The sequence below is a fragment of the Punica granatum genome, chromosome 5 (assembly GCF_007655135.1).
Source record: "Punica granatum isolate Tunisia-2019 chromosome 5, ASM765513v2, whole genome shotgun sequence".
NCBI classification, from domain to species: domain Eukaryota; kingdom Viridiplantae; phylum Streptophyta; class Magnoliopsida; order Myrtales; family Lythraceae; genus Punica; species Punica granatum.
The window spans coordinates 16,601,644-16,613,288 of NC_045131.1; the positions used below are offsets into that span (position 1 = coordinate 16,601,644).

General features: G+C 34.8%; 1 protein-coding gene and 1 long non-coding RNA gene across 15 annotated transcripts; one reads left to right on the top strand and one right to left on the bottom strand.

The window, feature by feature from the left end:
* Positions 1–361: 361 nt before the first annotated feature.
* On the top strand, positions 362–2,274 carry LOC116208653 (early nodulin-75-like). The gene is made up of 2 exons (XM_031542190.1): positions 362–734; positions 919–2,274. Exons 1-2 carry the CDS (start codon positions 413–415, stop codon positions 2,064–2,066), a joined length of 1,470 nt encoding a protein of 489 aa, XP_031398050.1. The 5' UTR covers positions 362–412; the 3' UTR covers positions 2,067–2,274.
* Positions 2,275–7,608: 5,334 nt separating this feature from the next.
* LOC116206682 lies at positions 7,609–11,278 on the bottom strand. Of its 14 annotated transcripts, none has more exons than XR_004156773.1 (4): positions 10,392–11,278; positions 10,161–10,234; positions 9,428–9,765; positions 7,609–9,231 (listed from the first exon to the last, which is right to left on the bottom strand). It is a non-coding gene; the product is annotated as an uncharacterized LOC116206682 (long non-coding RNA). The 14 variants fall into 14 exon arrangements; XR_004156771.1 differs by having other exon boundaries at positions 9,428–9,504; positions 9,691–9,765; positions 10,161–11,278; XR_004156766.1 differs by having other exon boundaries at positions 7,609–8,311; positions 8,621–8,676; positions 8,763–9,231; positions 9,428–11,278.
* Positions 11,279–11,645: the final 367 nt, after the last annotated feature.

The window sequence follows — 11,645 nt, forward strand, 5'->3', positions numbered from 1 at the left end:
TCTGTTTTTTTTTTGTTACAAACAGAAGCACATGAGCTGAATATAAAAAAATAAATATCTTAAATATTTAATAAGGAAAAACGTGAAGTTTCACTTGACTATCGAATTTAAAATGTTCTAAACACCAGACGAGAGCGTGCGTTACAATTTTATATTCCTTTGATCACCTACGTAGAACTGTCCTTTTTTTGTTTCCGGTGATAGTACAACTCTCTCTTTGTTAGGCACAGAAATCCCACCGTCACATGTCTTTCTCAATCGAAAAAAAAAAAAAAAATCTTTAGAATAAAAGTCCAAAAATGGGTGACATGGTTGGTGACGTAACGGGTCAACTAAAGTACTATAAATTGGCACTTTCGTCCCTCTTACTTCTCACCAGTCACTACCCCATCTCCCAAACCCAACTCAAAACATGTCTTCATCTTTCAAGCCCTTGCTGGCTTTGCTCCTTGGTGTGGTGCTTCTCACCACCACCATCATCAATGCCGATCACCCTCAGCACCCTAAAGATCATGGCCACAAGCCACCCCACAAGCACCACCCGGGGAGGCTTCTACTCGAGTATGAGGAAGATGATCACAAGCCGATCCCCGAACACAAACCGGATCCGGAACATGACAAGCCTCCACATGGTGGCCACCACCCTGGTCACATTCTTGTAGAAGAGGTTGAAGATGGCCGCAAGCCAATCCCAGAGCACGAGCCGCCGAAACATGAGGAGAAGCCGGGAAAAGGTACTTATCAAAATTCCAATCAGAATTTTTGTGTTTCTTTAATGTGTTATATAATTATTGGATTCAATAGAAGATTGGTCTTATCAGCCTCTGTACAATTCACACTCTTTATAGTTCAGTTTAATTTTAAGTGTTTGTACTATATTCCACTTCTCATGTTTTCCTGCACCATATTTTTTAAAAGGTAAGGGAGAGAAGCCACCACTGGAGCACAAACCACCACATGGTCACATCTTTGCTGAGGAGGTCGAGGAGAAGGACAGGAGAAAGGGCGAGAAGCCTCCCCCAAAGCACAAACCCCCACACGGTCACAATCTTGCTGAGGAGGTTGAGGAGATGGACAAGCGCAAGGGTGAAAAGCCTCCACCAAAACACAAGCCCCCACATGGTCACAATCTTGCTGAGGAGGTCGAGGAGATGGACAAGCGCAAGGGTGAGAAGCCTCCCCCAAAGCACAAGCCCCCACATGGTCACAACCTTGCCGAGGAGGTAGAGGAGATGGACAAACGCAAGGGCGAGAAGCCTCCCCCAAAGCACAAGCCCCCACATGGTCACAACCTTGCCGAGGAGGTAGAGGAGATGGACAAACGCAAGGGCGAGAAGCCACCACCGAAGCACAAGCCCCCACATGGTCACAACCTTGCCGAGGAGGTAGAGGAGATGGACAAACGCAAGGGCGAAAAGCCATCCCCCAAACACAAGCCCCCACATGGTCACAACCTAGCTGAGGAGGTCGAGGAGATGGATGAGCACAAGGGTGAGAAGCCACCGCCAAAACACAAGCCTCCACATGGTCACAACCTTGCTGAGGAGGTTGAGGAGATGGACAAACGCAAGGGTGAGAAGCCTCCACCAAAGCACAAGCCGCCACATGGTCACATGCTTGCCGAGGAGGTTGAGGAGATGGACAATCGCAAGGGTGAGAAGCCTCCACCAAAGCACAAGCCTCCACATGGTCACAACCTTGCCGAGGAGGTCGACGAGGTTGACAATCATAAGGGTGAGAAGCCTCCGCCGAAGCACAAGCCCCCACATGGTCACATGTTGGCTGAGGAGACTGAGGAGTTGGACAAGCGCAAGGGTGAGAAGCCACCACCAAAGCATAAGCCTCCACATGGTCACAACCTAGCCGAGGAGGTCAAGCAGATGGACAAGCCCAAGGGTAAGGGTGAGAAGCCTCCGCCAAAGCACAAGCCACCACATGGTCACCTTCTCGCAGAAGAAGTTGAAGATGCATACAAGCCCCCTCGCAAATTGAAGCCACCAACCCCTGAAATGAAGCCAAAGGGTCCTCCTCACAAACCCCCCCACAAACCTCCGACTGACAATTGAACAACGCCTCTCAGTCGATCATTATATCACATAGAATAAAGAGCCAATCGGCCCTTAGATCATTTCGAGTCGTTGTTGGCTTAGTTTCACATCATCCAAATCGCTCATATGCTGTCGTTCTACCACTCGGTTGTTGAGTCTTGTATATTATGGAGATCGGGTAATCACCTACAATTATTATCTTATGTGATGAGCTTTTACCTCCTAAGTTCTCTCTTCAGAGCATGCGAAATTCGTTGAAAAAACAATACGTTCCTTATGAATTATAGTTCAGTTAATGGGATAGACCTTAACATGGAGTGGCGATTGGATCACATGCACTGCCACCAATCAAGATAATGGAGCTAGACGATCCGCCACCTTTGCGAGAGGAAACATGCTTTGATGTTCTTCTGTTTCATTATATGAAAATTATTGTCTACGAATATAATCTGTTCTAAGTATTCAAGTTTCGATGGACGTACATTTAGGCTTAACCTACTCAAAATGGAATCGGTCAGGAGTTTATTGGAGTCTCTGTAATTAGTAGTGTAATTGAAATAGGGTGTTCCTCCTACGTACTCCTATTTGGAAAAAAGAAAAGAAATACAAATCGGATGCTTCGAATGGTTGAGGAGGCATCACTCGTTCTGTCGTCCTCCTTTTCTTTTACAGGATTACACTCATTGATATGACTGAAAAACCATGTGTGCCTATCCAAAAAAAAAAAAAAACCCATGTCTGCTTTGAGTTCCTTTTCACTTTCGTACCTTTCTTTTTTTGACCTTTTCGATTTTGGATTGTTAGCAGGAAGATTTTTTATTTAGAAAAAGAAAATACAGCACATCGGTCTCTCAAAATCTGTACGTACCCGTTGAAATTTTAAATTAAAATCTGAAGCGCTATGAGTTAGAGAGCTTACGGTTTTAGAACACATTGTGGACCTATGTGATTGTGGTCTGAACCTTTCTATCTAACAAAATGATTGAACGTGGTCTGTCTCCTCCATGACGGGGTCTCCCTGAGGAGGCAGCTGAGGCCCTCGAGGCTCGTCGATCTCTGGATTGGATGTGGGTCAATTGCATGTAGTGTCAGCCATGATCTTTTGATTGAATTGTGCTTGAAAAATTAGCTGATGCCAAGTCAGATTTGAGTGAACAGGTAAAGTTTTCGGCATAAGATCTTTGCTGGTAAGTTCCTAAGATTATATTGACCACTGTTGGCTTCCTCAGCGAGGGGCCGGACCATGGAGCCTTGACCGGTTGGACTTCGGCTTGTCCTATACCAAGCAGGCCTATAGGGCCTGGGCCTTGGGCCCCAGATCTAACATGGGCGTGTATATATAATATGGCCGTCTTGTCTATACCATCATTTAAAACCTTCAAACATACCCTTATAACTTTTTTTTTTTGTTATATGGGAGGCACACTTATAACTTATTTTTCATATTATAATCCCTCTCTCTCTCTATATATATATATATATATAAAGCTGTATCCCCATAATAAATAGGGTTAGAAATGTGATTTTCTACATAGTATAAGGTTATAACGGTAAATGTTTAATTAAATAATTTTAAATGTATATACAATTAAGATTAAATTAGTAACTGCATATAAATCATTAAAATAATTAATAATATTATTATATAAGCACATTCTTGATATAAAGGTAGTCTAAATAAATAATTGTAAATATATATACAATTAAGATTAAATTAATAAATACATAAATCGTTAAATACTTAATAATATTATTGTATAAGCACATTCTTGATTTAAAAAATGTAATCTCAAAATTTATTTAGAAAAAAAATTACAAACATAACATATCTATAGAAAACTTGCGAACATAATTAGTGTTTTAAAAAAAATCTACTAATATACAAGAAGCATGTTTAAATATTGAGCACTTTTGAAAAATAAAAGATAAATCTATTTAAAAAATTTAAAGTGAAAATTTGCAAGAAGAATTTATGATAATAGATTATTTGCATTTCCTTTTTCACAAAATACTTGGAAGTCATATATTATAAATTTTTAAAATTTGATATTGAAGAAAATGTAATAAATTTTCTAGATAATATCATATTCTTCATCCATAATTAGTATTACAATTCACTTTCAATTATTCTTAATTTTTTATTGCATACACTAACATTTGAATGGTTTCAATTTAAGAATATATATAACTTAATGAATATTTTTTTATGTCAAAATTTTTAAAAATTCACTGAAAAATAACCACTCTAACCAATAATACATGCATCGCACAGGTAAAAAGGCTAGTATATTTAAGTAAAATTGACTCCTATAGTAATGCTCTCTCATTAACAGAAAAAATAATAATATGAGAAAAAAATAGGAGAATTGATCGAATCCAATTAAGCCTAATTATGAAAACCCAACATCTTCTCGGCTTAACAAAAAAGGCCCATTTGAATAAAAAAGTTATAATTAAGTGTACTAGCAAATAAATATTTAATTAGATGTTAACATAATTTATATTATTATAAGGGTAAAATTATTATAATATATGAACTTATCAAATAAAAACTAAATATTTAAAGTATAAATGTCATAAATTTTATATTTAAATTTGCATAATCAATCTTATGTGAATATCTACGAAAAAAATTTATATATTATGCAATGATTAGATATAAATATATATGTATATCTTTCTTAATTCTCTTAGTTCTGTACCACTCTAATTTAAGTAACTTTGGTTTTAAAGCAAGATTACGGGGGAAGAAAAAGGCTGTCCACAAAAGATAGAGTGGAGCCTTCTTGATAAATTATGCTAATAAACAATAAAAAACGAATAAATTACACTTTCATTGATTTTCTTATACACTGGCAGAGTGCGCAGACATATGTTTTAATTTGTTTATAAAAAAGTTGAAAGGCCATAAAGTTTATATAGAGGGAAACAATTCAATGAATTTTTCCAATTAGTCAAGTTGATTTATTTTTGTAAATTTTGTATTTCTTATTAGCTGGATTGATTACTTACTGTAATTGTTAGCGTACCGTTGCTTGTATTTGCCTTGAATTGGGTTCTAGAATACACACACATGTATATACGTACAGTAAATTTTTTTTGCCTGTATGTTAGCTTGGTAATTTTACGACAAATATATTTTTCAAACTTAATCGTTTTAGTTAAATTTCAAAAATTTTCCTTTTTTCTACAGTATATACTATCTACTAATTATATCCAAATATCTTTAGAAATTTTGATCAATTCATATATTACAAATATATTGAAGAAGTAAAAGGAAAATGTGTAATATTTTCCCGTTATCTATTGTTGTCATGGGTAACTTTTTGAGATCTTGATCTCTTTACTATACTCTTCAATATTCTCTTAATTGAGATTTCTGATGAGTTATTCACAAGAAGTTTTGAGGATAATTTTTTTTATGTAAAAAATAAATTTCACTATTTATTGTGTTATTCTTACTCAAATTTCATATATTAAATTTCATGAATTTGTATAATTTTAGCTAAAATGAATAAATTATTTTCTTAAGAGATTTACTTAATTGAGCTTTTTTAAGATTTGCAATAGTTTTAAACATTATTCAATAGAGTTCAAATTCATATAATTATAAATTTTCTTTATCTTTCTAAGATTATGAATATTTATTTACTATTGAAATAACAATAATGATTCAAATTAATGTATTCTTCGATGTCATATTTGCTACTATTATTTACAATTATATGTATTATTAATTAATTAATTTTTATTTAACATATTAATCTATGAATTACAATACATTTACTATTATACAACATTGGCGGTAAAATTTACATTGAATGGCATTGGCATTAATGGTAAAAATAGTATTATGAGACCATTTAGTGCAAATAATTAGTAGACTTTATCTTTTATAGCTTTATTAGTTAGTGTTGGGAGGCGAAATTTATATTTTTTAATATCAATTTAACAATTCACTATTGATCGTAATTTATTTCTCTCCACATATATATATATATATAATATCTTTCCACTGAGATATAAATATATATTGACCGTAAGATATATGTACACTCTAATCTATTAATTGTAGGCAAGTTTATATGTCTCTCTCTATATATATATATAAAGTTAACTTATATTTGTATAATTTTAGCAAAATAACTCAATTATTTTCATGAGAGATCTAAGTACATTTATTTTAGTCAAATCTCATACAATGATTTAAGTTTTGAGGACAATTTAAAAAATAATTATTTTTAAAATTTTTTTGGATATATATCTGAATTAATTGTATATATATTTACAATTACATCACTCATTATTTGCATTTAGTTCATGTAAATATATCATTAATATAATATTTATTTTCTTTGAGATAGTATTTTTTTTAGTCCTAAATATTATTTACACATTAACCTTTTTGATTTTATAATGTTAAAAAAATTACGTTTCTGACTCTATTTAATGTGTGGGTTACAACTTTATATATACCAGTCAAAAGGCCACGTGCGTTGCACATGATGTACAGCCACTATAATTTAAAAAGTTATTTGACTTGAATAATAGATAAATTACGCAAAATTAGCTCATACAGAGCATTCAATTGAAAGAACATGAAATGAAAGTTAGAAAAACTATTAAACAATGTTATAGAGCAAATACAAAGTCTATAATTTAAATCAATTTGGCTGCAGCATATGATTCATATTAAGAGAGCAACATATCACTTAGATAAATCACAGATTCACATTTCAATATCATGTTGAAACGGCAATATTTGATAAATAAATTATGAAAGACAAGATCCAATGTTTTAATTGTTAATCCAATATCGGGTTTATTCCTAACGCAAGAGCAATTGCCTTCATGCGTGTATGAGGTATAAATAAAAAAAAATAAAGATGTCGTAAAATTTCTTATCTTTCCAATCAATGTGCTTCTCTTACCCAATACCATAATATTAAATTACCGTGTGGATTATAATGTACTTCAAGCACGTAATATAACACTTCTAAAAAATGTAACAGTCCCTAACTTACTTTTCCAGTAATTTACAACTATTCTGATTGTATTAGCACCAAATTGAATCTAACAATACCCAAACAAAACACCACCTAAATGAGCTTTAAATTGGCATCTTAGCTTTTCCAGCAAGCCTTCATTCTATCAGGTGCCTTGCGCAACCTAACAGAAATTAAGAATAGTATACCTGGATCCAATTGTAAAGACAGAAGTGCCTTGCTTACTTGTACTTCAAACATCATCCTTACATATCAAAACTCATTCACTTGAGAAAATACGATATTTTGGTCACTATTAAAAATTTACACATAAAGGTTCCAAAAGCTTACACATCTATCAAGCCAAAGCTCCAAACAAAGACAAACTGACAACTAACTTGGGTTGGTTTAAACCTATTCGCACTTGTTCCGCTTAAGTAAGATTTCAGGTTCAAGTCCTTGTGAATGCAGAAAATCCACGTTGAGGAAGAGCTTTACCCTTAATGGGCCGACCCGGCTCAATTGAATTAGTCGAGGCCCAATTGGACTTCTGGATATCACGGTTCACACCGAAAAAAAAAAGACGAACTGCGAGATGATTAGTAATTACAAAATGAGGAACCAATGTACCCAAAAATCAGGACAAATATTTCGGTAGCAGGCGTTGCAAATATTGATCATCAAATATTCTAGAAGTTTCCTCAAACACTTGCTGATTTTAGCCTTGTCCGGAATCTTCTATAACTTGAATCATGTTAATGAATCTTTGTTGATCACGTGGTTCATGTCCAATGGGCCTCCACGAATTTGCTTGAGCTCAAACCTCTTGAATCAGATCGTTGAGTTCATCTTTAAAGTTCTTTACTTGTGCTCACATAATCGGTCCAATTGGAACTTGAACTGGATCCCTTAAAATCGTGCTACGATTTGCATCATTCCCCTCCTCTTGAAAAGGATTTGTCATCAAATCATCACCTACATCAAAAGGAATCAAATCAGCAACATTAAAAGTAGCACTTACATTGTACTCATCAGGTAAATTTAGTTTGTAAATGTTGTCATTGATGCGCTCTAGGACTTGAAATGGACCATCCCTTCTTGGAGACCATCCCTTCTCGGAAGCAATTTGGAACGTCTTTGCGCCGGAAATCGCTCTTTCCTCATATGCAACTAAACTCAATCTCCGGGTTCGAAAATCAGCTTATGATGCCCCTTGTTGGCGTGTTTTGCATACTGCTCCGTTCTTCGCTCAATATTGAGTCTTGCTTTCTCATAAATCTGCTTGACAAATTTAGCTTTCTTTTTACCATCCAAATTAACATACTCAGTTAAAGGTAAATGAGATAAATCGAATGGAGTTAAAGGATTAAATCCATAAACAATTTCAAAAGGTGAAAATTTAGTAGCAGAATGAACAGATATGTTATAAGCAAACTCAACATGTGATAAACACTCTTCATATATTTTGATGTTCTTTTTAATGATTGCCCTCAATAAAGTAGACAAAGTCCTATTTACTACTTCAATTTGACCATCAGTTTATGGGTGACAAGTAGTAGAAAACAATAGAAATTAAGAATAGTATACCTCGATCCAAGTATAAAGACAGAAGTGCCTTGCTTACTTGTACTTCAGACATCATCCTTACATATCAAAACTCACTCAATTGAGAAAATACGATATTTTGGTCAATATTAAAAATTTACACATAAAGGTTCCAAAAGCTTACATATCTATCAAGACAAAGCTCCAAACAAAGACAAACTGCCATCAACGTGGGTTGGTTTAAGCGGTTTGAGCTTGTTCCGCTTGAGCAAGATCTCAGGTTCAATTTCTTGTGAATGCAAAAAATCTATGCTGGAAGATCTTTACCCTTAGTGGGCCGACTCGGCTCAACTGAATTAGTCGGGGCCCAATTAGACTTCTGAATACCACTGCTCACATCGAAAAAAAAAAGACTCTGCGAGATGATTAGTAATTACAAAATGAGGAGCCAATGTACCCAAAAATCAGGACAAATATTTCAGAAGCAGGCGTTGCAAAATGTTTTACCTAGGAACCATCCCATACCTCTCTCCATAAGCAGGACGGACAGATTTGAGTCCTAGGCAGTCTCTTGCTAAATGCCCTATTTGGTGGTAGCACATATCAAAATCATCCCCACTCGCTCCTTGCCCATAAGCAGTTAGGCTTGCAACCTGTAAGAGTAAGATGGTAAGTTTTGTAGAACATATTTTTCGAGAGATGACCGTCCTGAAGACCTAATTTTTTTTTTTTAATTTCAATAGCAGATTCGAGTGCTTTCTGTGATCTTTCACACTTGAGTTCCAGGAAAAGAATCCAAGCCAAGATCAAAGCGAGCAAAATTAAAACAATAGCAGGCTAGATTATCACCATAAAATTGAGAGACTGCCTCTCGAAAGTCGAGGTGCTGCTATTTACAGTCAATTGACTGTGGCACGGGCTAGAAACTGTAAGAGTAAAATGATGAGTTCCATAAGATTAATATGTCAATAAATGAACAGTTAAGAAGACCTACAATTATTGATTTGAACAGCTAATTCAATTGTTGGGCGGCATCTTTCATGCTCAATCTCCTTGGAAATTGTCCAAAGTAAGATCCAAAACTATCCATTAATTAATTGGAAACAACTTACACTCAGTGTGAAACACCCAGAGCTATTTGATCATCCATTTTAAATATCCTCTATAATTTTCCATATGGTTCAGAGCTATAAAAGGGATGAAACAGTTAGATAATTGATAAGCCCAATAAATAAATTAATGACCGTCTGAATAGTAAAAAAAGAACCAAAAGAATTGCTTTGAGCTGCCAATTCCTTTTTATGAGAATTAAGCGCCGTAGTACATATAATTAGTCACGGAATGAACTACAGAAATCATATTCGCATTATGTATGAAACAACCAAGTTAACAGCTTGTGCACGGTTAATGCCACCCTTCTCCTAACCCACTCAGTCCATACATGAGCAAAAAACCAAAATTAAGAGAAATAGTGAAAGGATTGCCTGAAAAGAGAGGCTGGAATGATCCTCTAGTTAAGATATTAACTACTTACGTCTTGCTTCTATAAGTAAATCAATGAAGGAGTAAGAAAAATACATACTGATTAATGATGATCAGACGAAAGGAGAGTTGACAATTTAGATAAATTCAATTTATATGCTGCTGAAGAGAAATCTGAACACACAAATAGTTAGAAAAAAAAATAATTGTATGACTATCATATATAATTCTCAATTGACATTAGTAAGTAATTGAAATGTAATATAATAAGTAAAATTATATAGTAAGTAAAATTAGGGGAAAGCATGAGATTAAATTTAAGAACACTTACCTAACCGTCCATGAAATGCAATTTAGTTTGAAGACCAACAAACTGATGTTCCAGTAATTTTAAAAATTTATTATAGTTGAAGGCCTTCACCAACCTCTCCGGAAATTTTTTCCTCCTTTCTGCTCCTTCCTTTTCCTATCTGCAACACTAAAACCATTAAACCAGGGCAGTGCAACCCTTCAAATCCAGCAATTCAACCTCAATATCGTCTACATAAACAAAGCACGATGAGGCAACAGAATTAGCCGCCAAAATATCATCAATATCATAGCTTGTGCTTATGAACGTTAATATTAGAATCACATTGAGCAGACCCCAATAAAAGGAGCTGTCCAGTGGAAATGCACATGCCTTGAAATTTGGAATAGGAGTTTCATCAAACACATGGCATGCATAAACCGAGCTGGAGCTATCGCTGAGACCTATATTCCGGCGACGAAGAAGAAGATATGAAATGATCACTCGATCCTTTGGTTTTGAACCCCAAAGCAGAACAGAACGTAGAAATCTTTGGAATGAGCAAGTCGGGATGAACAGCAAATAGGTAGAGATTTACTCGAAGGAGACGCTTCGCCCGACAAAGGTGTTGCAGAGTCACAGCTTCTGAACGCACTGACATCATGAGATAAAGAGAGAGCAATCATCACCTTCCGGCCCCTTCAAGAGCAAATTCTGTTCTGGGGAGAATCGGGTTGCAATAAGTAATCTCTGGCGGTTAGGCAGTTTCATTGCCATATTCGAATGATAAAGAAAGGTGCAAGAGAGAGTTGCTTTTGGCGGTGAGGAGGCGCAAGCAGAACGACTGGCAGAGTTGCATTTTGCGTTTTGTATATATACTTATAGAGAGAGAGAGAGAGAAGGAAATATAGAGCAAACGGGCGCCATTTTTCATGGAGAGAAAAATATAAATAATTGTTTGTGACCATCAATATGATATAATATTCGTGTTGTATTGCATGTAAGTTAAAATTAAACGTAAAAATTTTGCATGCAAAAAGAAAATATTTGATTATTTGATTGAAGATTTTATGAGATAAAAATGAAAAAACTGCATTTTATTAAAGAAATAATATTTTTAAAAATGAATTTTAAAAAATGTGCATTATGTAAAAGAAAATTCTATCATTTAATCTCTAGAAAGGCACTATCAATTGAATGGTCATATTTGATAAAAAGGCACCATTAAATTGAAGGGTCATATTTTTGAATAATTAAGAGGTATTAATTAAAATACTTTTTACATGCATTTAAAGA

Excerpts from the sequence above, each read along its gene's own strand:
- LOC116208653 (XM_031542190.1), top strand. The coding sequence starts at position 413 with ATGTCTTCATCTTTCAAGCCCTTGCTGGCTTTGCTCCTTGGTGTGGTG. Across the intron at positions 735-918 it reads TGAGGAGAAGCCGGGAAAAG|GTAAGGGAGAGAAGCCACCA; the intron begins GTACTTATCAAA and ends ATTTTTTAAAAG.